This window comes from Hylobates moloch, unplaced genomic scaffold (assembly GCF_009828535.3).
Source record: "Hylobates moloch isolate HMO894 unplaced genomic scaffold, HMol_V3 SCAFFOLD_8, whole genome shotgun sequence".
Classification (NCBI taxonomy): Eukaryota; Metazoa; Chordata; class Mammalia; order Primates; family Hylobatidae; genus Hylobates; species Hylobates moloch.
The window spans coordinates 2487662-2515163 of NW_026652283.1; the positions used below are offsets into that span (position 1 = coordinate 2487662).

Genomic DNA, 27502 nt, shown 5'->3' on the forward strand with positions numbered 1-27502 from the left:
GAGGTGCACTCTCCAGAGGAAAGAAAATAGTTCCAAGAAGACATAAAGGAAACGTCTCTGGTCTGGGAGTTGCGTGATGATCCCTGGGGAAATGACGATCCCTGGGGAAACAGATGCTTGGGCTGAGAGTGAAGGCTAAGTAGGAGGGAAGTGGGGAAAAGCATTCCAGGTTGAGGGAACAGCATGTGTGGTGGCCCTGTGGTGGGAGAACAGTAGCATATTTGACTCTCTAAAAGAAGAGCTGTTTTACTGGAGTGGGTTGGGCAGAGGCAGTGGGCGGAGAGGTGGGTGGAGCCAGACCCGACAGGGCCCTGTAGAGCACAGGAAGGATCTTGTCTTCATCCTAAGAGCAGAGGAAGGCATGCAAAGTTCCAGCAGGCCTGAGGCAGCCTGCTGAGCAGCCCTCCAGCTGTGGTCTGGAGGGGAGCCTCCCAGTGGGCGTCCCTTTATGTCCCACACCCACCGTTCTCTTGCCATTGGAGGCTGTGGCACTGAGGCCCGTCGAGACGCCCCCTCATGCCTGGGTAGCCCAGATGTGGGGTTCCCCCCACCTCGAGTAGCACTTGGAGCACATCCCCCACCCCCACCCCCAGCAGATGCCCCAAAAGCCGCTTTGCAGTTCAGTTTCCAACTGTCTTCGCGGCTCCGCATACTCTAACACTAATGTGTGTACAACTTGCTAATTAATGGAATCATTTCAATCTGAAAACATCTTGTTCTAATGGGAGGCTGCAAGCACTCTCATTAATTCACAGGTAAAATCATTCCAGCTTTTCGCTTCTTTTTTTTTATGTCTTCCCAGCTTGGCTTAATAGCTGGGGAGAATCATTCTAATCAGCCTTGTGAGAATCACACCACCGGAACGAAAAGCACCAACAACAGCCTTGGGGTTTGGGAAGGGGGTGACCAGCCTTAGTTTACGCAGGGGCAAGCGCGGTGGATAAATGTGAGGGTGAGATGCCCCACACAGAAGGTAAAGACACAAAAAGTGACCTGTGTAGTGTGACTTGGAGGGGGGTGTCCTGTCCTGTGTGTCAGAGGTGGCACTCAGGGTGACTTTCTGCACCTCTGGCTCTGCTGGAGGGAAGGAGGAGCTGCCTCCACATTCTCACCTGGCATGTGAGATTCACTGCACTCACCTGGGCAGGAATCTCACACGTGACTTTCTCGGGGCTGGGTGTCATCTGGGGATGACTTGCTGATAACCACCGTCCTGCCATTTGTGAATGATTTGCAGTGTCCCTTTAAGTGAATGGCATCCCCAGTGTGTTATTTCTGGTATAACCGAGCTTAGTAAGGGGGGCCTTCTCCCCACAGACCACGGTGCAAGCCCCAGACCTCACCGACAACACCCATGTCCCCGGCGGGCTTTGCCTTTACTCTTTTTTACCAGAAGGATCTGGGTGCTTTTTAGAGTTTCTTTTCTTGTGGTAATAAGAACGTAACAAAATTGATCATTTTAATGATTTTCAAGTGTACAGCTCAGTGGCACTAAGTATCTTCACACTGTTGTACAACTGTCACCACCATCCAGCTCTGGAACTTTTTCCAATCCCACCATGGGGAAAATCTGGGGGATAAATAAGTCCCTGCGGGGCCGTCTTGAGTCCACATGAGCTCTCACTGTCCTGAGATGCTGCTCTAGGAGAGAAAGATGCCCAGTTGTCTGTAAGATGGGGTGTTACACAATTTGATAATTACGGATGGAAACAACATGTTCTTCCCCTTGGAAGTACAGCAGCTGCCAGTCCTTTGCTTTGGATGAGTCTCCAAGACAGATTTGGAGTGAGGCCAACCTGGATTTAGACCCCTGCACCATCAGTCCTTGGCGTGTGGCTCTGAGCCTCAGTCTTCTCATCTAAACAACAGGGCTGGCAGTTCCTTCCTTGCAGAGTTGCCGGAAGATTGCATGAGATGGCGTCAGCACGGTACCCGTGGGGATGCTTGGTTCAGTGAGTGGCTCTGTCCCCGCAGGTCTCCAGGTGGTCCTGAATTCCATCATCAAGGCCATGGTCCCCCTGCTGCACATCGCCCTGCTTGTGCTGTTTGTCATCATCATCTACGCCATCATCGGCCTGGAGCTCTTCATGGGGAAGATGCACAAGACCTGCTACAACCAGGAGGGCATAGCAGGTAAGAGGGGCAGGCGGCTGCGCTCCCAAGGCCCTGCCCCCTATCGCTCCCAGCACCTTTCCCCTGCTGGCTACACCAACATGACCAGCAGAGCCCAGGGAAGGCCCCATTCACTCAGACACACACTGGGCATGGTTAAGTGAGAGGCAGGGACCCATATCCTTTTTTTCTCAGTTCTAATTTTTGTTTTAATCTCTGTTAAACTGGCCTAATGCAAACTTCGTTCAGCACTTTTCAATAAGCTACACAATTTGAGAAACATTTGAATAACTTAGAACCTGTCTTTTGTCAATCTACCACTTTTCAGGCCAACCCTGAGTATTTTAAGAATCAGAGCTGACCTGGGGACGTCAGTCTCTGCTCCTTCCACACTTCAGTGTGGCTGGCCATCGGAAGCCCTTTCACGGGGGCCGCTCAGCCCTGAGCAACAGGCTCTCCCAGCACCACTCTAAGATCTTTCTACCTTCATGGTGCTGATTCCAGATCCTCTGTAATTATTGTTTCTGCTTCTCCATTCACAGGCAGATGCCCCAGAGCCCCTATTCCAGGTGGGGGAGGAGGGCAGGTGGGAATCATGTGCTTGCCAGCAGCCAAACTTCCTGCCTTCAAGGAGAAGGCTTAGTTCTACCCCATGACTCCCAGTCCCTTCCTTTTTGAGCCTTCCAGCTTCATGTTCCTTCCATAAATCAATATATTTAACAGCAATGCTGGCTCATTAGGCACTTCCCTGCGTGGCACTGGAGTTTTGGCTTGCAGGATATGCTGCAAGCTGCTGCTAAAGCTACTAACGTCGCAGCTTGGCCTTTTAAAGAAACATTTAAACAGAAATTGACAAGGCTTTTAAACACACATATAAAGCAGCTTAACACAAAGAGCTTGTTGAAAAAATATCCCCCGCCCCAAAGGGGCTAGCCATGTTAAATGTATATGATTTTTTTTTTCACATAGCAAGATCCATCATCTTAGTTTTTGGCATCTTGGTAGAAAAAGGGGAGCATCATCTGCTGGAAACAGTGGGGGATACCTAATGTTCTCCATCGACACTGCACCTCATTCCCACTCGGTCCCAGCATTCAGTTAAATGGGACCTCTCGCTTCACTGGGGTTGAGGAGGGATAGCTTCCAAACAACAGGGAGTGAAATTCGTAGCAGAAACCCAAGTGGAATACTTTCTATGTTTGATCTACTGTGACTGGATGGATTAACTGCATATTTGAGGGCGTTTCTAGTTTATTTCCACATAGCCACAGTCCTAAAAACAAAACAAAACAAAAAACCACACACACAAAACGTATACTCCTATAGACACAGAATCACACAAATGTTTTCACCCTTTGGATGGAAGTCTGTTTAACAGGAGACTGTTTTTTCACTCTAGAGAGAATTTCCAAATTACTTGGGCCATAATTGTGTCAAATAAACTATCCTGTTTTCAAAAATAGAATCCTTGTTAAATTGGAAAAAGCAGGTCTTGCCTATAGCTGAAATTCTGAGATTTTTCAGCCTTGCTTAAAGAAATGCCAAACCATATATGAATAATATTTTCCCCTTTAATTAAAATCCTTCCTTTCATTCAGGTTGATTTGTAGCTACCTCAGAACCAATAAATGTATATGAATTGTGTGGCCCTGTGAGAGCTCATTTTAAGACTCCTTAAAAACTGACCGTGGTATGTCTAAAGTTGATGCAGTTGTATTGAAATTATCAATGACCCGTTTGACCCGAACTCCTCAGGAAGTCTCAGACATGTGGAGTCTCGAAGATTCCCCCTCAGTTCAGCAGTGAATGATGGTGAGGCCCTCACTAACAAAATGGGGGAGAGTGAAATGGTGGAATTCAGACGTCGAGCCAAAGATGGCGGCCCTGCTGTGCAATCAGAGGTCTCAGCCCCACAGAGTAAGAAGAGGGGCTGCAAAACTGCAGGCGATTTCCATCATCCTAACGAGAAAGCAGCCCAAGTGTGTTTTCTGCCGGTGGTGGGCTCCTGCAAGGGCCTGTGAGAATAAGCGGCCCTGAATACTGGTTGGAAACCCAAGGCTTTGTTACCAGGCCTCGGAGACCCTGGACAGTCAGAAGATGGTGAGCATGGTAGACAAAGCAAGCATGGCACAGGGAGGGAGCCATCCTGAAGGCCATAGCCACAGGGCCCGGTGAAGAGGTCTCCCCAACGCTCCAAGTACCGAACCTGTCATGGCCTCCTCTTCTCTTAGGGCAAAGATAAGACTTGGCCTCCCCAATTGGAATGGCCAATTTAGGATCACATTGTCCACCTAGATAGTAAACAGGAGCAGGAAAAGTGCCTGACAAGTTGCCTCCTACCAAGAGACTCATCAGATTGTTTATGTGATGGGTTTATCTTTGCCTGCAAGTTCAGAAGAGAAGTAGGCTCCCATCACGGAAACGGCCATGAGCCAAGGGGGCCAGGAAAACAACAGAAGTGCTCCAGAGAGAAGGGCCCTGCCAGGCTCCATGAGAAGGTGGCCTCACTCATTCGCCTGAGCCAGAGTCCCTGCTGGGAACAGGGGCCCAGGACACAGCTGCAGAAGCCTGTCCTCTCAAATACTCTGCAATCAGGAGCTTGCTGTCCCTTCGTTCCCAACCCTGCCGTCTGATCACAAGCAAGGACCCACTCTGTCACTCTTAGCACAACACGGTGCTGCTGCCATCAAGCCCTTGTCCACCCACATAGTTGGCAGTACAGACAAGGAGGGAAAACATGCGAGAACCCAGACATATCTGTGCAGCCGTGGAGTAGAAGACCAAATACTTGCAGGCTTTGAAACCAACCCCTGAGTGCTTTGGAGAGTTTTATATAAACTTTGGAATGGGTGGTTTAAATTTTTTCTTTCTTTCTTTCTTTCTTTTTTTTTTTTTATTTCAGACTTTGGATTGAATTACCCTATTTTCTGCAAATTTAGATTATACAAAAGTGCTTTGTGAGCCTTTGTTGTAATTTTTGATGAGATTTACATCAAATTCTTTTTATAGTCCAGTATTATTTCACAGACTGTGAATTTTATGTATCTCTAGATTTCAAAATACGTTTGATTTTGAGCCATGTTTCCAATAAAATCCACAAAGAAAGTTATGGAATTGTCCAGATGAACCATGTTCTGCCTCTAGACTGCCCTTCCAGGGAACAGCCCCGGTGAAGATGGTCTCAGAAGAGGCAGCGCTTCCCTAATCCCGGAGACATCTGCAAGGCGCCTTCTCAGCTCCTCAACAGACACATCACCATATGCCGATACCTTTTGTTTCTGGTTGTCCCATCTGTTTGATGGTGCGCTGAGCCAGGTCACTCTGAATAGCTTCCCAATCACAGTAATTACCCCTGAGACTGGCACAGAACTGGTTGGCTAAAACCTAGAAATGAAATCATCTTCGTTCTATTCACTCCTTAAAGTTGAGTTTTAAAAAAGTAATTGATTTTTGTCTTTAGTGATTTCTCCTTGGAATCACTAACTGGAGCTCTCCCAGGATTGCATGTTTTTGTTGGTATTCACTGCGTTTCTAAAATCTCTCCTAATCTTCACCTCCATTATTTTACCGAAAACTTAATTCGGACTTTCCAGAATGACTCTACCTCTCTTCATTTCTGTCTTAAAATGTAGACCCTGTATTGCTTTGTTTCTTTCTCCCGCCTCATGTTCCCACTTTCCTCCCGAGGACTTCATGACTCTGCAAAAGAAAACCAACACATTTTTACATTTAAGCAAATTTCTCCTCACCCTAGAGTGTGTGTTGCTAGGACCTGCTGATTTGTGTGTGTTCACATTTTTTCAAGTGTTCACTTTAGCGCTTTTTATAGATACCTATTTTTACCAGATCATCACTGCTTCTTAATTGTTCTCAAGTCTTTTTCATTGTTGTTCAAATCGGATTTTAAATAGCAGAGTGGCACTAAGCCTTTAGATAATGTTTCTGAGTCTCATCCCTTTCTCTCTCGTTAGTGAGATCACTTCCCCTCGATGCCATTTTCTTTTTCACAGATATTCCCTCTTTGTGACGTTTCAGGAACTGAGAGTGCAGGGAATGCTGTCGGATGAATGGTCCCAATGTAAAGATTAACTGCATCTTTATTCTGCGAAAAAGCAAAACATGAGAAAAAGATGCAAGCTTCCCCTTCACTTTTTCACCCTCTCTGTTTGTCCCGTCTCTCCTATCATTCCAGCACTTTTATCACAGTGACTGAACACGTCTCTCTAGAAATCTATGACTAGAATGGGTGAGAACCCAACAGAATTAATGATCTAATTGGCTCTTGGTTTTCTGGTCTCTCAGCTCTTGAATTTTTCGGTGCTTATCATCCACTTTTTCATGTATTATTTAGGCTTAGGATTTACATTTCAGCCTCCCCCTTTTTTGTAGCATCACATCCAAATCTCTAAGATTTCACATTTTTTAAAGTCATAAAAAGTTGTAGTTAGAGGACTACTTATTTCAGCTGCATTAATGGAGCCCTCCTGGGAGCTGGACCCTGAAATAAGGAAATGGTGTGGATACTGTCTCTTTAACAGTTCAGGGACCAGCAGTGCAGACCTTTGCACCTTGATCAACAAACACAGGACTCACACACAACTTTAAGCACTGGCCCAAGAATAAGCCAGGAAGCAGCATTATTCATAATAGCCCAAACCTGGAAACAATCCAAACGTCCATCAGCTGGTGAAGGGATAAACATACAATGAAATACACTGCTCAGCAATAAAGAGGAACAGAGCCTACTGATATATGCAGCAGCACGGATGAAACTCAAAACATTATGCTAAGTGAAAGAAGATGGACATAAAAAGCCTCATAGTGTGTGATTCCATTTATATGAAATTTCTAGAGGAGGCAAAGCAATGGAGACAGAAAGCAGATCAGGTTGCCAGGGACTGGGGATGGGAGCAAGGATTGACTGCAAACAGGCGAGGGGGGGTTTCAGAGAGTGATGGCCGTGCTTTAAAATGGATTGTGGTTATGGCTGCATGACTATATAAATTTACTAAAAATAATTAAGATATACATTTACATTGATAAATTCTGAGGCATGTAAATTATAAGTCAATAAAGCTGATGGGGTCAGTGGGAGAGAAAGAGGAAAGGAGAAGGAGAAGGAGGAGGAGGAAGAGAAGGAGGAGGAGGAAAAGGAAGAGGAGGAAATGACAGAGGAGGAAGAGGAAATGAAGTTGACAGAGAACAAGGAGGAGGAAGAGGCCACAAAGATGACCACGAAGGTGATGATGACAATGAAGAGGAGGAAGAGGAGGAGGAGGAGGAGCTGCCCTGCTGCTGGGAAGACACGATCGGGCATCTATTTTCAAGTAGACTCTATTCTCCTAAGAATTATCTCTTTTAAGGATTAATATTTCTCTCCCGGTCTTCCTCTTGGGAGTGAACAGTTTCAGATTTAAAGCCACCAACTGAGAATCAGCCCACCGGCCAGTCATCTTCAATGCAGAGCCTAATGTAGGCAAAGTAATCACGCTTATGATTGTTTTGATATATATGAAACCAGAAAATAATCCTGGGTGATCTGTTGTCTCTAAACGAAGAACTATAAGCGAATTCTGTCTCTCTCTCTCTCTCTGGAAGCGTATTTTCATTGTTATAGGCAATCATTTATTTGTTGGAACTGGGGTCTCTTCTGTCTGTTATTGTCATTACTTTGTCTAAGGACAGGACAACGTCCTTGATTTCACAAACTTTTGTGAATTCCACACCATTACCTTCCATAGCCAGAGCCAAGACTTTCTCAGTATTTTCCCATAATGGAAATTCTTAGATCAGTCAGGTCTTGTTTAAATTTACCAACAATCTCCACACTCAAAATATAAGTCACATCTTCATTCATTAATTTGCTGGGAGCTATTCCCAGCACGTGGAATTAGTCCAACTGCTGCCTTTAGCTACAGACACTGTGTTCTACTGTTTCCTGACAAAGCCCCGTCCGTACTGAGGAAGCACACTCCCTGTTATTCACTGCCGCTCTGTCTTGATTAGAGGTCAGAAAATGATTCTTCTCTTCTGAAAGGTATTCATGCTGCAGAGCAAAGGGCAGAGCTGCGAAGTCCCACATGACAGGCATGAAATACAGTCAGTAGTGTGTACTCACAGGCTGTAATGAAAACGGCTGCAGGTGATCCCTCTCCCCGGCAGGCAGAGTCCGTTTTCCGTCTTTCACCTATATAAGGCTTCACTGTAAAGTGACTTGCGTCCCTGGCAATGTATCCTCTAATACATAGTGGACCCATATAGTTGGCATTATTGGATGGGATCGGTTGGCTAACTACGTGAAGGAGTCTTTGCATTGGTGTTGTCCTTACCCTAAATTCTGGTATTCCAATACAAGTGTCTATAGAACTCTACCACCAAAAAAAGAAAATATGGACTTCTAATCGCTTTCTGGGTCAGTTTCCACTTGCAGTGGTGGCATTATCATTATTTTTTGATTGGCCATTTGATTATGATGCTGACATGTCGCAACAGAATGGGCAATAGCAATCAATTACTGAGATTAAAATACAGCTTTTACAACAGTGAGTGGAAAGGACTGACCTTCTAAATTAACGGCAGCCTAAACGGAATGCCTACTTTCTTATGTTGCTTAATTCACATCTAGGGGACCTGATTTAAACATGTCTTGCACTGTTGTTGCCATGGTTGCTTTGCCCATCCCATCAACCTCATCCTGTCACTTTTCTCTCTGACTTCTTTCTCTGCCCACATCTCTCCCTCCCTGCTGCTCCCGTCTCCTGTCTTCTTCTGGCCATTTGAGATGTTCCAGCAGAAGATGACCCTTCCCCTTGTGCACTGGAAACAGGCCACGGGCGGCAGTGCCAGAACGGCACGGTGTGCAAGCCCGGCTGGGATGGGCCTAAGCACGGCATCACCAACTTTGACAACTTTGCCTTCGCCATGCTCACGGTGTTCCAGTGCATCACCATGGAGGGCTGGACGGACGTGCTGTACTGGGTACGTAGCACGAGTGGGCAGTCAGAGGGTGGGGGCACAGCGGCCGTGAGCCCTTCCCTGACACCTCCCTTTCTCCTCCTCCCCATGGTCTTGGGGTCACATATGAATCTTGATGGAATGGTTGATGAAGAGCGTCTTTTATTTCTTCCAGGTCTTGCCTGAGAAACAAGGCATGAGCTTTTCACCCTAATGAGTCCCCTCCCCCACCTGCCAGCCTTAGGGAAGGGTCGTTTTTCCAGTGCGTCCCACAGTGCAAAACCCTGGTGTGCAGGCATGGATGAGCTGGCCAAGGTGGCACAAGGGTTCCGTTCAACTCCTCCTCCCATGCGGCGTTCCTTCTGCCCTCATCCTTTTCTTGCCTCTTTCCTCAAAAGGGAGCTAGAAGGCAGAATTATGTATTCTTAGGGCTGAAGAGAAAAAGTCCTGATCTTCTAAAAAGAAGTTATATAAAGAAACCATTTTTATTGAATTGTGGAGCATTGTGACATGCTATTCAATTTTTACTTTTTATTTTACTCTTACTTATTAGAATAGTCTGTCAGACAAATGCACTGGCAGCATTTTTACTATTCCCAAAACATGCTGCTGGTCATGGATGCCTATTTAGAAATATACTTTTTAAAAAAAATTTTTATTTTAAGTTCTGGGATACATGTGCAGAACATGCAGGTTGGCTACATAGGTATACATGAGACATGGTGGCTTGTTGCATTCATCCACCCATCATCTATTAAGCCCCACATGCATTAGGTAGAGAAATACCACTTCTCGAGAGCCACCCAATCAATAGTAAATCTTCGTTTACCTTAAAGCTGCCCCTTTTAGTATCCAGTAGCCAACACTACTTTGCTGCACTTCGAGCCTCTGAAGTGCCAGATTTTTGTGCAGCCTACCCCACAGGCAAATCCACACTCCATATTTGAGCTGTCTCGATTCTGGCAAAGTCCATTATTAGGAAAAACTCCAGAAAATATATTCTTCATAGTGTCTCCAACTTCAGCATGAAAAATGACTTGCCAGAAGCCAGTGTCGTCCTCCAGAATTTGGGCGAATAAAGCATGCTGCCAGTCTTAAAAATACCATCTCCTTCAGAGTTTTGCAAATAGGCAAATTTATGTGGCCATCATGAAAACAATCTAAGAGCCTGCTCAGGGAACATGTCTACAAACTCAAGCAGGGAAGAGTGAGAGGGGAGCGAATGCTTCCCGTTGAGCAGAGCTGCCAGATCAAAAGGAAATCATGCCAAGAGAGGCGTTGACTTCTTCCTGAATCGGAAGGAAGAGTTTTGTAACTGTATGGAGATGTGGTGCACAGTATTCTGTCATATGATTTCTTTAAAAGCACCATGTTTTATTGAATCAGAATCCCTCTTTCTCAGTTTTTATGTGATAGTCAATATGCCAAAACCCAGTGTTGCTATGACATGTATCCCTCTCTCTGTAAGTGACGACTTGAAACTTGCCCGAGGACCTTGTACCCAGCAAACATTTCCTGAGTGTCCTTGCATGCCAGGGGTGCTCCTAGGCTCTCAGGATTCAGTCATAAATAAGATCCAGTCCAGTCCAATTATCTCAGTCTAGGAAGCCAACTAAATTCTAAACTGAATAATGGCAGTATGGCTGGACCGATGCCGCGGCGAAGCTGCTGCGTTGTGATACTTTCAAAAAGAAGGCAAAGGTCAGATCCCCTCTGCCTCAAACTAAAATGAAACATTGGAAAACATTTCTGAGATTCATGCTCAATAAGAACTTGGTTTTGAATAATTTGTGAGACAGAGAGAAGGAGTTGAATTTATTCTGCCTAGGCAAATTTATTTTGTTTAGCAAAGCAGACCAAATTCCCAAGTGGTCCTAACTGGTCCTTCTTCCTCGGGTGGGTCCCTCTGGCCAGCCAAGGACAGAAACATCCTTCTGCCAATAGGCAGTTTCTGCCTACAGGCCACATAGGATAAATGATTGTGTGGGACTGTGCTTTGGGGCCTCATCCCATAAGCTTCAGACCCATGCCTTCCATGGCGTCAAACTGAGGGCAGGTGGCAGTGGAGGGTGGGTGGAGGGTAGGAATAGATATGATTGCCTTTGCTGATGTATTTTTGTGTTCTTCCTTCACCACTCCCTTCTTCTCCCCCACCACAAGTCATTGATGCCCCACCAGCCAGATGTGACCCAAAGAAATACTGTCATAATGACAGCCGGAGCGGGGAAGCAGAAGCAGCAACAACTGCAACCACCAATTTTCAGCAGCTGTGTTGTGCCTTCTCCCCTGGGGAGCGTGTGATAGAGCTCAGGCTGGGAATGGAAAGAGTGTCAGAGGTGAAGAAACAATCCCAGGCTCATGGGACATGCCTCTCTCTGATTTTCCCAGCACCTTCCCAAAATGGCCATGTTGTGTGTGTGTGCATTTGTATGTGTGTGCACACCTGCATGTGTGTATACACACACGTGCACATACACACACCTAAAACTGAAACTTGGGTGTTCATGATAGAAGCCCTGCCTAGCCCAGTGCTCCTGCTTTCAATTTCTCTAATTGCTTTGATCTTTCTATGGCTGTTTCTTCCTTCTTCCTCCCTCTCCCTCTTCCTTTCTCTCCAGTGTCCCTCCTGCTTAGCCTCTAGGCCAGTATCTCTAAAGCACAGACTCTCAAATCTCAAAATGTTCTAGCATCAAACATAGAGCTTTGTAAATATAAAAATACCCAAACCTCCCTCAGAGCCATTGAATTAGAAGCTCTAAAATCAGGGCCCCAGTATCTGCATTTTGAAAAAGCTCTCCAGGTGATTCTGATTTCCAGGCTGGAGTCTGAAAATGCTGGAAATCTAACCTATTGAACCTCATGGTGCTGGTATGATCCTGCTGGCTTTGAACCCTTCTAGGGAGATAGTTTCCATGGGGAGGAGGGGGAAATAAGGCCTTTCAGTCAGAAGAATGAATTGTCCTTCAAGCACAAAGGGCAAGTCTAAAGGACTTGAGAAGGAGCAGCCAAGATTTTCAAGTATAGTAATGCATGGAAACCCCAGAGCTCCATTCATTCTAAATCACCAAACAGCTGGAAAAGAGTAAGTCACTAAAGCATCAAAGAAGCGATTGGTCAGCTGCTGGATATGGCCTGAGGTAGAAGGGGTCAGGGAAGGCACCTAGCAGATGGCAGCACTTGCTTCCGGTTGTGGATGATACAGTATCTTTCTCTTTTCTTCTAACATCTGTTACTGCATTCCATTGTTAGGATTTTAAAGAGTGGACTAAAAATAAAATCAGACTTGGTCAAGTAACACTTGAACATTGCTTCAGCTATGAAAGCCATTGGCCATGCATTGCGTTGAGGCTCCAACAAGCCGAGCAATTTGCTGAAAACATTTGTTCTACCTAATATCCTGTTTGAGGAGTGTGCAGATGACAGAGTAAGGAAGGGTGGACACCGGGGATTTGGAAACTAAACAAAACTTGGGTTTGGGGTGCAGTTTCCTTAGGAAATTACTTCTTAAGCCAAAGGCTCATCCTTTACTCTCAGAATGTCCAAGACTCTTAAAAACAGATGGGTAGGTGTGGGGAATGTGATCAGATAAAAAGCACTGGCCTTCTTCAGAGGCACTGAAGCACCAAGGAGGGAAGAACCTAATGTATAACATTACCATTGTTTTCCATTCTTAGTTTCACATGTTTTGTTTTGTTTTGTTTCAAGAATCTAAACGTCCCTAGCCTTTTGCACATCATTCAAGGCTGCTTGTCTCCCATGGTCTACGCATGTGCCATCTCAAAGATGTAAGAGGCTGCTGGGTCAACCTCCTTTGCAGGACCTTGTCTATAGGATTCATAGGCATGCTCTGAGAATTCCGGTTGGTTTGAAACTCTGAGCATGACCTCTTACACATTGTGGGCAGTCACAATCAGGTAACAAACATCCATCAATTAAACATCTTTTCAGTGCTGACTTTGTGTTCAGCACTTGAGATGAGGCCCCTGCTCATGGGAAACAGAATGACATGGCCGCTGATCTGGGGTTGGGGACACACGCAGAAGGTTGCAAGTGAGAATTGTGGGAGGGGGGCAGCAGCTAGACTAGGCATCACACTAGAGGATGCATTTCTAGCTCTTTAGGAATCTCAATGCCTGGATAATTCATCAGGAGCATTCTGTTGACTTCTGTCCACCCCATGCCCTTCTAAGATCCCCAAAAACGTTGCACGCTGTGAACCACAGTAAAGAGCCTCTGGCCTGCGTTATCCTGGGTTCATGCCCCTTCCCATCCTATTGGGGCCACCCTCTTCCTGACACTACCCATTGCCCCTGGCATTAATTTCTCCGTGATCAGTTCTTCGACTGATGTTTTTTATAAGTTAAAAATTAAACTTAAAAATAAGATTATAAAAAATAATGAGAAATCATATAAAAGATTTTTTTAGAGTCACAAATAGTGTGTTCTCTAGTACCTGGGATTTGTTTTGGTTCAGCCAACAGGAGACCCTTGGAACAAAAATCTAATGAGTTAACTTTTCATAAGTCACTTGTCAGCTCCACCCTTCATCTTGCCATCCCACTACATGTCTGGATGTGCAGAGAAGGTATTTCTACTAAATTCACACACACGCACACACACACACACACAATAGCTATTAATCTCTGGTCTTTGTGCTGCTGAAAATATCCTTTGTTTATGACAAAGACCTTTCACATCCAAGTAGGTTGAATTGGGAGTTTTACCCTATTTTTGTCTACTCCATCTTCACAAAGCCACTTCCTTTCACTACCAAATATAGAGTTGCTGAAGCCTTCATAAAAGGTAGAGCTGAATTCTGCTGATGACCTACAAGTCATTCTAAGTGAGGAGCTGAGAAACCCTCAAGTAACCCAGAAACAGTGTCCAGGACCCTTTCTCAGGTTTCGGAGTAGAGACCGTGTTAGGACCTCTGCGGTCCCTGACTTTTCACCTGCCTCCGTGCTACCCCCAGAGTGCACCTGTTGCCTAAAATGGAGAATCGCTGATCTAAACAGTAAACTGGCTGTTCAGAAGCATATCAAGGAGGAGAGTCAGCATCTCTCAAAGCCATTCTTTATTTATTTATTGGGTTTCATTTTATTTATTTTGCTGGTATTAGATGAGTCCTTATGATTCTGTAATTTAATTTAGCAAACATGTATTGAGCATTTGCTGTTTCCTGGGTCGAGGGATGTGGGAGCACAGAGAAGAATAAGGCCTGCCCAGGCAGTTCAGGTCTAACTAAAGAGGTGCAGGACATGCGGAAGAACGCAGCTGAGCCGTGTAGGGCAGTGCCCTCTGTGGGAGCAGGACAGCCCTGAGGGGCACAGAGCACTCCAGGACCAAGTGGGGCTTTGCTGGACCAGGAGAGAAGACTCTTCTGCCTGGGGAAAGTGAGCTTTGTCTCAGTCTGGGAGGCTGCAGAGACTTGGATTTTAGGTTCTCTCAACATCACTGTGGCTGTTAGCCAGTTGTCCCCTGCACAGGTCTTGAAACTGGGGCCCGCTACTCTCTATGACAGCTCCCAACCTTCCACACAATGCCAGCTCATGAGTCCATCTGATTCCAGGGAGTTTTAAATACATGGAGGAGCTGATTTTGTTGGCTTGCCTTGGTGCTAGCAGCTTGCCGTTTTCTTCCCCCATGTAAACTAAGCTTTTCCCTGGGCTCTGAGGCCCTCCTGGGCTTTCAGCACTCAATAAGCAGGTGCAGGGGTGAGGAGGAGCCAGGTGGAGCCTGTTCCACAACTTCCTGCTCACTTGGTGCTCCGGGAGGTAGCCGCCCGTGTCCCAGCAAGCAAGGTGACATAGGTTATGAAAGCCGCAGGTTGATGGAGCTATTGCCCTGAGCTGACTGGTGTTCACTGGCAGCAGCAGATCCTGTCCCCCAGTGACACTCAGTGTAAAGCACCGTGGCTTTCACAGATTTACACCTCCTGCCTTTCGATGGCAGGTGTCAGCCTCTCTCTCGACATTTGCTGAAACGATTCAGTCTTTCTGGATCCCCGGTGCCTGTGCCAGGAACCTTACGGGAAAGGTACACACAGCTTGAGAACCCGTGGAAGTCTGCTGGGCTGGAGAGTGGCCTTGAGGAGATGGGCTAGGGAAGCTTACTCCCCTGTTTATCTTTCTGGGGAAAGATAAAAAGTGGACTTGAGGGTTTAAATCTGGGGTTCCCTTCAAGGAATTAGATGCTGGTTTCCGAAGGGTCTTTGGTAGTTTTCATTCAGTTGCTCCCTCCCTTTGTAGTGAGGCTGTTTCAGCCAAGCCCTCAAGGCTACAGACAATGAACTGACTTTCCTTAGGAAGGTCAGGAGACCTGAGGAACACGGCTTAATGGCTCTAGAAGAACTATCCTTTATTTCACCTCTAAATAAGGGTGTCAGCAATCTGGGTCATTTTTCTTTTAAAAATCTGACTTTATTCATTGTCTTCTTAATAGCTCCATTTCAGCTGCTTTAGGACATCAATCTCATGACTCCAGGCATCACCCTACTTCAGAGCCACCCAGCTCTGTGTGCTGTCTACTCAGCTGGCCCCCCAAAGTAGGTGGCCCAGAATAAAGAGGAGAAAGTAAGAGGGAAACGAAAGGAGAACTTTCCTTTCAGACCAGAGCCAGGCAGGCCAGAGAATCGCCTTCTGTGGCAGCCGAGCATTGCTCACCCAGGCAATGGGGTTCTGAGGACCACCCTGGCCTCATCCATCTCCATCTATCATCTGTCCTCCTGCCTCCTGACCTCACCTGCTGTTCCCCATCTCGAACCTCTAAAAAACCAGCCCACAGCCCAGGAGGGACCAAAGTAGAAGTGTAGGATGGCGAGGGGGACCCATGGGTTTCCTCTTATGGCCCTGGCTGTCTGTGGGGCCATGACCTTGAGGTCTGTAGCTCCCCCTTTGAAGTCCTTCATATGCTGGAAGCCTCTCACCTTGTGTGTGGTGCAGAGAAAAAGATTCCCATGCTAAGCTTGGGCTTTAGGAAATCTCCAAGGCACGTGGGTTTGTGTGGCCTCCAAGGCTGCATTTTCTGTGAGGTTAAATGTTCACAAAATTTAAGGGGTGTGAGGAACTAGTGAGGGAAGATTTCATTTTGAGGAAGTTGCCTGGGCGCCATCTGCCCAGGCTCTAGAGGCAGCTTTGGGAGGGGAACCGTGGTGAGCACGCCGTGGCCTCCTGGAACTGGCTGCTCCCACGTGTCCTGAAGAAGGTGGGGTCTGTGACTCAGAGAGGAGCAAGGGGAGTTTGCCAAGAACAGACCTCCTCTGCCACTCTCCATCCCCTGACGCACACGGGGCAAGCTCCTTTGGGGTTGAACAGAACAGACCAGTCGTTTGGAGTAGGTCAGTACCACAGGGTCCTGCACGGGCTTCAGGGTGCCGGCGTGCCCTCGAGGCTGTCTGCAGGACGCTGTGTGTGTTCAGTGTGCATTACTTCTGGTGACAGTCCGTAGTTCTCAAAAGCTTTTCCTGACTGCCCTACCCTTTCAAAAAAGTAAAGCAGGCCAGGCGCGGTGGCTCCTGCCTGTAATCCCAGCACTTTGGGAGGCCAAGGTGGGCGGATCACGAAGTCAGGAGATCGAGACCATCCTGGCTAACACGGTGAAACCCCGTCTCTACTAAAAAAAAAAAAAAAAAAATAGCTGGTTGTAGTGGCAGGCGCCTGTAGTCCCAGCTACTCGGGAGGCTGAGGCAGGAGAATGATGTGAACCCAGGAGGCGGAGCTTGCTTTGAGCCGAGATCACCAATGCACTCCAGCCTGGGCAAAAGAGTGAGACTCCGCCTCAAAAAAAAAAAAAAAAAAGTAAAGCAATACTCATTTAGAGGAAAAGAAAGGGACTGCTTCTGACCCTCCTTAGCAGGATTTACTCCGAGAGAGGAAAAGCTGCAAGGACACCCACAGGCTCCCCATAACCTTGGATCCAGGTTTCCCTCTTCCTCGGCAGGTGCCTGGGACTCCCATTCCAGGGCTGTCTCAACCCCATTGCCTTCCCTGTAGCAGAGAGTCCAATACACAGCAGAACCCTTACACAAGTAGGCGCTCAGTAAATACCTGTTGAACAAACATGGACTCTGATGTGACCACTGCTAAGAATAATCAAAGAATGACCTCATAGTTCCCATGGTCAAATGGGACCTGCAGACCACAGCCCATCGTGGCCAGCACGGCTGTTAGTGTGGCCTGTGATCAGGCAGCTCATGTGGCTCTCATGCCTTTCTCTCCCTAATCTCGTGTCACCAATCCCACCCCATTGTGTATTGGCTCGGGTTTGTTTTTCTTCTCCTGGTGATGAAGTCTGGCATGGTTTCTTTGCACTGTCGGTTCAGACAGTTACCTTCTGGCTAAAGGAAAGCTCCCAGGCTCCCTGGGATGGGGACAGGGTCTGACACACAAGGACCTTTCACCCTGCCTCTCCTAACAGCTGCTGTTTTGCTGGATATTTTAGTAGTTCAGCCACTGGGAGAATCTTTGCAGCCAGGAAGGCTTCACAGCCATAGGGTCTATTTTTAACAATTGCCAATTTCTGCAAACCTCCATGGCTATCATAGGACCACACAGATTCTGGGGCTTCCTTCCTGCTCTTTATCTCCATTGCCTTCAGTGGCTGTGCAGTGCAAGGTTGACGCAGGCCTGCTGAGCCTGGCCCTTGCCCCCCTCAGCCTCACGCAGACACTCTTCCACTGGTGGAAGCCTTCTGGGACCCTGCGCGCATCCTCCTGCATTGCAGCTGCCAGCCTGCACTGTAGCTGCATGGTCATTTCCTGTCTCCCCTCCAGCAAGGATTTCATGTTTACAGCACAGGGCCTAGCACATATCAAGGTCACTCATTCACTCAAAGAACATTAGCTGAGGACCTACCGTGTGCAAGGCACCGTTGTATTCACCTGGGGTACACCCGTGAACAAAGCGGGCCCAAACCACCTGTCCTCGGGGAGCTCACATTCTAGCATGGAAGACAAACAGCAAATAATAAACATAATAAATAGGTAATGATACAGTTACCAAGTGAGAAGTGCTCAGGGAAAGCAAACCAGACGTGAGAAAATGGGCATGCTCAGTAAGCCCACGTTCAATTGAATTTCACAATGGCATGGCCAAGTGGGCACACACTGGGAATCTTCTCGCCCCAGACACGATATTTGCACTATGCACAATGATTGTTGGGTGAATTTTCCTAACCAAAATTTAGTAATATCAGATACATCTCAATGGATCTGTAAAGAACATATTGGGATGTAACACTTCATACCAGTCAGCCTGGCTGGTGTCTCGGTACTTCTCAGTCTTTTATTTCCGGCATGCAGAGAACATGTTTATCCAGCGTACTTAGGCAAATGCATGTGGCTGCTGAAGCTGTGAAGCCCTGAAGCCCAAGGGCTGAGGGCATTAATATCCCACCTGCCTGAACTCCTTTGAGGCCCCTGGGTGGAAATCGTGGGGTGGTTATCAAACTTGAGCATAGGCTAGAATCACCTAGGATGGTTAATATGCAGACTGTGGGCCACCCTGAGATCTTGGGGGCATGGGGCAGGAATCTGCTTTGTTAATAACTCTCCCAGATGTTTCTGATGCTGGTGGTCCTTGGACCACACTTTGAGGAACACTGCTATGCAACCTTGTGGAGGTACATGGAGAGCCACACACTTGTGTTGTTACATTTGAAGTTGGGAGCTATGGAGAGAACAGTGTGATCAGTGGTGCTCAAGCATGCATCAGAATCACCTGTAGGGCCTGTCAAAACGTGGGTTGCTGGGTGTCAGGGTGAGGTCTAGGTATGTGCATTTCTGAACAGGTTCCCAGATGACGCTGCAGCTGTTCATCCGTGGGCCACACTTTGAGAGCCATTGATGTGAATCATTCAGGACGCTTGTGTGCCTTGGAAGTTTGGGTTTCTATGAGCTAGTTTCACAAGGACAAAGTTGGGTTCATTTTTAGGAAGCCAGAACTTAACCCTGTTTAGTCAGAAGGCATCAGAAGAGATAGATTTGAGAAACTAAATCAGAATAAATTTCCTCTGATGGAAGCACAGCTCTGCAATTTATCTTCACGTCCACCCTCCAGCCAGTGGTGAGCTAATAAATGTTTAAGCATCTCTTCTTAGGGGCAGCGGGTACAGGGGGCTGATTTATTGCTTGCCTATCTCTATGGTGTAAATACTTCCACCGTGGTCAGTTTCAAGCTACCAGTGTGGTCACTGAACACGGAGCTGGGAAGAGATGTGCGCGGTGAGCTCCCCACAGCCCCCAGGAGCCAGCTCCGGCACACCACTGCGTCTGGCTGCCGTAGGGGTTTGTGACCTTTCAGGGCATTCCCTACCATTCAGTAGTTACAGTCAGTTTCCACATTAAGGACCATTTCCCTCTAAGCTGTGATTGCAGTCACAGGACCCTTCTCTGAATACATAAACCAAAATGATTGCCTCTCCCAGCCGGTGGCCCGCAGTATGTGTGAAGCACTGGGGTTTAGCCTCTAACTTCTGGGCTTGGCCCACGATCCAGGTGGCAAGCCCTTGAGGAAGGTTATCTTTCCTCACACGTCCTTTGTGGTTTCAGTTCTCCAGGCCTGTCAGTAGGAGCTGACGCACTTCATACACCAAGGTCAGGGGCCTCCAGGTGCAACAAAAGGCTTAATGTCCAGGCAAACCCAAGTGAGTTAAACCATCCCATGGGGAAGAAATTATTTTTTGAGGTGACCCATTTTCTCAGACAAGTGAATAGAAAACATTGGAGAAAGGTTTCTTTTTCAAAAAATAAAACCACAGAGAGACAGAGTGATTCCTCTTGAGGCAGAGCGGGCCGAGGTCCCCTTCGGTCACAGGAGGTCCTTTGAACATGGGCGATGCCCCGGGTAACACGGGTAACACGGGTGTCCTGGTGCACATGAACAAAGCCCACGTTCAGCCCCGTCTGTCTCCTCCCGATCTGCTCACACCTGCTGCCTGCCTCTTTGCTGTAACCCAATTCTGCTTCTTCTTTCCTAACTTTCCTTCATCTTTCCAGATGCAGGACGCTATGGGCTATGAGTTACCCTGGGTGTATTTTGTCAGTCTGGTCATCTTTGGATCCTTTTTCGTTCTAAATCTGGTTCTCGGTGTGTTGAGCGGGTAAGCTGACCGTTTCTATGTCCTCTCCACAACGCAGCCGAGCAAGGTCTCAGGTTCCACTCCATACGTGCCCGGGATCCTCAGGGACGGGACGCTGACAGGCCCAAGAAAGCCACAACAAAGCCTCTGTTCAACCACAAATACTGACCCATTGGCCAGGCAGGCTGTTTGGCCTCTGATTTGCACCTAGAGGGTCCCCGGGTCCCGGCGCTGCGTGGGTCAGTGTCTGGGGAGCCGGGGACCGGCACTGGCCGTGCTCGGTTGCTGAGTGTGCCTCACTAACTATCATTCCGTTCTTCCAGGTCAATGATGCCGTAGGAAGGGACTGGCCCTGGATCTATTTTGTTACACTAATCATCATAGGGTCATTTTTTGTACTTAACTTGGTTCTCGGTGTGCTTAGCGGGTAAGCAGGACCAAGGAAAAAGGTCTTGATTTTTCCATTTATTTTTCTTTATTCTTTCTGCTATTCCTGGCTGTATTCTTTTTCTGGCTCTGATGAACCTGGGATAAGGGGTCACCACAGGAGCCTTGAAGTGGATGTCCTTGTCCTGGCTGGGTAAAGGGTCAGATGTGCCACTGGTCTTGGTGGTGGACGATGGAGGAGAGCTGGCTTCACCACAAAAACTGGGTCCAGCCGGCCCCTCCCAGCCTCCAGTAGCTGTCCAGGCAGGCAGGGCACTTCTCCTTGTGCCTTCGTGGCCTCTGGTGAACAGGCCTGGGTAAGAAGAGACTGGTTTAAAACATAAACAAAGGCAGACTCAAAGTCTAATTCTCATTTTACTTCACAGACTGAGCAGTCTATCTCTGAGTTTCCTTTTCTGAATGGAAAGGACCCTTAACTGTTTAAAGCCATCGATTATTTAAGAATAGAGGAGATGGGATTCACTTTCCTCTAACTTTATCTAGTTGGCTGCAAGTATCACATCTACTGATTTCAGCCCTTGCTCAGATGAAGTGAGAAGTGGTAGAAGTGACTGGGCGTGGTGGCGCACACCTGTGGACCCAGCAACTCAGGAGGCTGAGGCAGAAGGATCACTTGAGCCCAGGAGTTCAAGGCTGCAGTGAGCTATGATCTTGCCACTGCACTGCGGCCTGGGCAACATAGCGAGACCCCATGGTAGAAGTAGCATGTGGTTGGAAGGGAGCACCTGAGGATGGCCGCCTTTTCACCATGGAAACGCATGGGATATTTCCTCAACCCACTTTCTTCTTCAGAAGTCCACACCAGCCATGCCAAGGCCTAACACCTAAATGCTCCTGGTGACCTGCTCATGGGTAACCCACTCTGCTGCCTTTGCCACTTGGGGGAGGGGGTAATCTACTTCTACTCTGCTTGAGACTGGTCAGCTGCTTTGCAGAGTCTTTCCTGTCTAGAGAGGTTAATGCTGGGAGAAATTTAGGCATAAAGAGAAAGATTGCTCTCCACTTTCCCCCGGTACATAAACTGGGAACAGCTACTCCCAGCTCATACAGCTGCCCTAATGCAGTGCAGAGCAGTGGGCTTGGCCTTCAGAGCTGCGTAGAGGAAAGAATCTCCTCCCAGCCCTTCCACCTCCCATGGAGAATGGCCCAATAGAGACCTTGATGACAAAATGCCTTTTGAGGCCACACAGGAGACTAGTGCCTTCCATCAGGGATAACAGTGATGAGCAGAACAACGTAAGTCCCTGATTCATTGCCTGGAAGGTAGAGAGGTTTTCAGTTTTATGTTCAAACACAAGAAAATGCCCATGTGTTTATATGTGAATCTCCAAGGAAAGGACTGAAAAAATCAACCTCATCACCCTGAATCAAAGCAGAAATTGAGGCATCCCAGCTCTGCCCTTGTTGGGTGCATAATGTTGGGTGGTTTCACCTTTTTAAATCTTAGTTTCCCCATCTGAAAAGTGAAGATGATCATTCCAATGCATAGGTGGCTGTGATGATGGAATAAGATCATTTTCAGAATACTTAACACAGTGGTATATAATAAGTGCCCAATAATGGTGCTGTCATTACAATGATTATTATTTACTTGGTGCCTGTTATAACTGGAAGTGTAGAATCATCAAATGTTAGACATGCTCCAGCCTTTCCTCTTAAAGATGAGGAACGTGAGCCCAGAGATGTTAAGTGATTTGTACAACGTCACTTCCCTGGTAAGTAGCAGAACCAGAGCCAGCACTCAAGGCACCGCCTCCCATGAGATCTATGATGAATGAGCTTGAACTGCAACACAAGCCACAGCTCAAGACTTTTAAAAGAATGTAACTCCACTTTCTTCCCCTGGAGATGGGAACCAAATCTGAGCAAGTAACCCCCCGCCGAGAGCCTGAAGTGGAGAATGAGGGCTGGGCCCTGAGGGTCCTCCCCGAGCAGAGCGTCTGCCCAGGAATCAAAGCAGTGAAGTCAAGTGACAGAAGCTGCTGATGTTGGGGAAGAAGCCACTTTGAAGGCCATATCTTGGCTGACTCAGCCTAAATGCGCTAGGGTGTATTCAGACTCCTCACCCCAAACCTGGAGCTTGATAATATTCAAAAATGTTGGTTGACTCAGAACAAGAACATTAAGGCTATTTGACCTCTGAACTTAGGAGTCTTTGAGTCGACACGCTGGTCTTTCCTGGAGACCTTCCCCAGCCTCTGTTTCCTGACCTGTTCTGAGAGCTGCCATCTGCTCCTTGCAGCTCCTGAATCACTGATAGAACATCTGCCAAGGCTTCCTTGGCCAAGGGTCTGCCCTAAAGAGCAAAGATGTGTGTATGGGTGAGCACCTCCCCTTTCTGGTTTAAGCAGCTCTCCTCATGTGTCAAGAGCTGGCCACTCTGACTTGGTTGCCTCCGCCCCATGCAGTGTCAAAGCTGGAATCAGGCTTCTCTTGGCTGACCACTCAGAGGCAACGGTTGCCAGTCAGTGTCTTGATTAGCCAGGACGGTAGAATAGTCGCACACTTACTGGGTGCAGATGTAGTTGACCATGCAGTCAAACACCCACTTATTCATCAGACTTCTGATTAAGCTACGCTTTCAGAAGCATTCAAAAAGGTCTCACTGCTCCATGAAATTGACTGTCACAGTGATAGCATTAACAGTCACTAGCATTCTCTGTGTCAGGCTCTGTGCTCGGCGCGTTCACTAGATTCGCTCAGTTAATGCTCAAGGCAACTCAGTGAGCTGGCGCTATTCCTGTGTCCATTCTACAGAGAAGGAAAGTGAGGCTTACCAGGGAAAATGACCTCAATTCCAGCAGGTGAAAAATGCAGGATGCAGAGCTGAGCCCAAGCGATGTGAATCCATCGCTTCTATCCCTGACCTCTGTGGTGTACTCTCCCCAAACCCATAGGACGGGTTCATCCCATGCTTTTAAATGACAGGTGAGAAGTGGAGAGGGGAAGAGCAGAAGCTGCAGTAGGAAGGGTGAGAGGAGCGAGCAGGCAGACAGAGAAGCAATCAGCACAGACTGTGGGAAACAGCCAGCAGGCACACAATCCCAGCAGGAAGCTGTGAAGGCAGCCGCCCAGAGGCCTGCAGCAGGGCTGGGCTGTTCAGCAGAGGGGCTGGCAGCCCTGCAGATCTTCATGGCCCGTGAAAGAGAGCAAAGCAACTAACTGCATAGCACTGCAGTCTTGGAGCCTTCTGGGACTGGGAGAAGTGGGTGTGAAACCCTACATTCCAACAATTAAGGATAATACGATTTTATAGCCCAGCACAGTAACTCATCCTCATAAATTATGTCCTTCGGTCACTAAGGAAAGATTGAAGGGTGCTTGGTGTGTTCTGCTCGTGAAGGTAGAGAAGATGACTCCATAAAGCTTCCATTTAAAGTGTGGAAATTCAGGGCTGCGCATGGTGGCTCATGCCTATAATCCCAGCGCTGGGAGACTGAAGCAAGAGAATCATGTGAAGCTAGGCGTTTGAGATCAGCCTGGGCAACATAGTGAGACCCTTTCTCTAAAAAAAAAAAAAAAAATTTTTTTTTCAAATGAGCTGGGCGTGGTGGCAGCACCCTGTGCATGCTTTACATCGCTGAGCCCTGCCCCTGGCTCTCCACACCACCCCTCATTTTTCATGTTGGCCGTTGCTGGCGAGAGATGCAGTCCTGTCTCGTGACAAATCCCACAGCTGTGACTGATTGTCTTGCCGGCCCCAGTCCCTGCACCCAGTGCAACCTGTCAGGCTGGGGCTCCATGTCTTCATTAGCTCAGTCCCCAGAGCAGGAACATGGCTGGCATCCAGGCAAGGAGATAAAGAGAGCCAGGCACTGCCACCAGCAGATCCTTTACCACATGGGGACTGCCGAGGGAAACCTTGGCTCACCTTCCATCCAGCCTCAAGCCCGGCTGTGCCTCACACTCCATGGGATCCAGCCATGCTCCAGATCTGAGTAAAGCCCTTCCCCATCCCTCTCACACTCCCAAAACACATCCTTCCTCTATGAGGAAAATTATCTTCAAGCCGGGCAGAATCATCAGCATACCTCGTGTTCTATTTCTCCCCCTGTGATGTTTATTTTCGATCCCAGAGGCCTTGGGGTATAGATGGTGAGCTTCACTCCATGGGGCTGATGCTGTAAAACAGGATTGGGCCAATTGTCCCTACTCCAGTTGAGTCCCAGTCCTATTCTCCCAACTCCAAAAGAAGGATGGGTAGGTGTTTTGTAGCTAGAACTTGAACCCTCTGCAAAGTCACTCAAAAGAGCTGAAGTGAGCCCTTACAAGGGAGTGTGAAGTTCAGCCCCTTGCAACTCCAAACCCACCTCAGAGGGGTGCAAATGGAGGTAGACAGAAAGACAGTCAAGAGAGGAGGCCTTGAAACACAGTTTTTGGAGTTGATTTGCATAGGGAGAAAAATGCTGTATGAGGTTACTGTCTCCAGGAGCAAGACTAAGGCCCCGGAGGCTTAACCAGGTACAGGGGATAAGAGGTTAGGAGGAGAGGGGATGGCATCTCTCTATGATCATCCCCAAAAGGGAAGGAGCAAAGCTCCCCTCTCCATTGTGAGCTGTCAATCTGACCCTTTTCCCCAGCATAAAACTCCTTGGGAAAGAAATGAAGGTACCCGCTGCTTGGCAGGAAGCCCAAGAAACAGCAAGTTCAATCCAATTAGAATTGGATTCAATCAAATTTAAGAACAAAATTCAATCCAAACCAGAGCATCATTAAGGCAGCAGTTGAAGAGAACTGGTTAGCTTGAGAGCCCCCACATTCTCCCAATTAAAAAGTTCCCTAGGCCCCACCCCAGCCCCAACTCCATCTCACCATAAAGACAGTGCATGCTGAAATCAGTGCTCTCCCGAGTGGCACAGGCCAAACGCAAGCACCAGGCAGTACAGGTAGTGACAGTAGACTCAGGAGCAGAGCCCTTTGCCCTCTTGTGGTTTGTGGTGCTGTCCCTCCTTCCAGGGTGCCTTTCCTAGAGTGTGGCTTGAGCAAAAAATTCTCCAAGGCGCTTCCAGCAGCCTCTTGCCCTGAACTGGGCCTTCAGTGGTGAGAGAGGAAGACATCATGACTCCAAGAATTAAGCAAGATGTCCTGTGCATGTACACACACCACACACACACACACAAATACACACATACACACACCACCAAGGGCCTCATTCCCCAAAGACTGTATATCAAAACCAAAAATACTCCCCTATATCTATTTTGCAAGAAAAGGCACAGACTTGCTTCGAGGGTTGAGAATTCGCTTTGTTGATGATTGCCTTCTCCTGCCAGCCGCCTCCTTGCTCAGAAAGTGAATTCAAAGTCAGAGGGAAAATCAGGACAGAATCATAGAAAAGAAATAGTTACTGTGTCAGAGATTTTTCAATAGGCCATTCTTCCAGCAAATCCCACCCCAGTTTCAATTTCAACTCATTATTACTTTAAACTAAATGCATCATTTAACTTTTATATCATCTTGATTTTATGTATTTTTCTATTCTGATTGGATTTCTTTAAACCAAAAGGGCAGCCCCCAGGACATTTTCTTGTGTTTGGAATCTTCATTTGTCTCCATGTGGGAGAGAACCTTCTCTAGGTTAGAAATCCTTCCAGGAATGCTGAGTGGCAGGTTGAGCTCGTTATAAGAACAGAAATTCAGGACATTAAATCTCCTGGGTCCCAAATCAGCGGTATACTGGTAAATACTTAACAATTGGCTCTCTATGGGGAAAGCCCTGGTTTTCAGCATTTTTGCCAGTTACCATGGTGTAAATATTCCCACTGTGGCTGATCTCAAGCTACCAGTGAGACATCCTGAAGCCAGAGTTGGGAAGAGACATGAATGATTGGCTCTCAGGACCTGGGGCGAGTGAGTGGGCTTTGGTACACTGCCGGTCCTAACACCTTGTGTCACCTGGAGACCCTTGGGAGAATTTTAAACTACCAGTCAATACTGGGTGGGATGGAAATGCATGTTCTGGAATGGTGATGGAGGTTTTTAGTTACTGCTTGGAACGGGTTCCCAGGTCTTTGGAGAACAGTTATTAAAAAGCAAAGCGTGTGATCATGATCCAGGAAAAGAGGGAGATGGACTTCATCCATCCCCTTAAGCCTCTCCTGGCCAGTGTCAGGAATGTCCCCTTACTGACGCTTCCCATCGAGGTGAGAGTAGACAAAGCCTAGGCTGACTAGCGGAGCTGTCGGTGGAAAGTAGGGGCGTGTGGGCAGGTTTCTCCCTGCAAAGCAATTAAGACTCTTGTTTCTCCTTATCTCCATCTCTCCTTCCATCCTCGACCCTTCTCGGTGCTCCCTCCTTCTCTGTGCTCTCCTGCCCTGCCCCTTCTCTCACTCTCACCAGAGAGTTTTCCAAAGAGAGGGAGAAGGCCAAGGCCCGGGGAGATTTCCAGAAGCTGCGGGAGAAGCAGCAGCTAGAAGAGGATCTCAAAGGCTATCTGGACTGGATCACGCAGGCCGAAGACATCGATCCCGAGAACGAGGACGAGGGCATGGATGAGGAGAAGCCCCGAAACAGTGAGCAGCCGTCTTCTTCTGTGTTTGGGCTGGGTTCTGGGGGAGCGGAGACAGCATCGGGTCAGCACAGAACTTTGACTGCCACCCTTGCTTGGCAGCCCACGGTGTGCCTTCCTGGAGCAGCACTTACCTCGCTGACGGCAGTCACTTGCTCCACACAGACATTGGTTACATGTGGGAAATCATAGCTGTCGACCTAGAAAACCTCATGCTCCTTTTAGAATATTTCACCTTGAAAGACCGTTGAGATTTTGCTAAGGCAGAGGCTTTTTTAAAATCAGAGATCCTTCTCCTCCAGGTTCCGCCTCTTTGGGCAGGGGCACAGGCTTCCCGTTTGAAAGCATAGGCTTCTTTGAAAGGAGCAATGTCTGCCAAGCAGCTGCCTGGAAAACTTTATACCT

General features: G+C 47.6%; 1 protein-coding gene across 18 annotated transcripts in view; it reads left to right on the top strand.

Moving 5' to 3' along the window:
• The window catches only part of CACNA1C (calcium voltage-gated channel subunit alpha1 C), a 631482-nt gene that overhangs the window by 426929 nt on the left and 177051 nt on the right, over positions 1-27502 (top strand). For 12 of the 18 annotated variants that reach the window (XM_058442545.1, XM_058442554.1, XM_058442553.1 and 9 more), the window contains exons 6-9: positions 1975-2133; positions 8894-9090; positions 20466-20569; positions 26929-27101. In XM_058442545.1, the coding sequence (XP_058298528.1) occupies positions 1975-2133; positions 8894-9090; positions 20466-20569; positions 26929-27101 (633 nt within the window). Of the gene's footprint in view, positions 1-1974; positions 2134-8893; positions 9091-20059; positions 20164-20465; positions 20570-26928; positions 27102-27502 lie in introns of all 18 variants that reach the window. The other 6 variants (XM_058442555.1, XM_058442558.1, XM_058442551.1 and 3 more) reach the window with 2 other exon arrangements.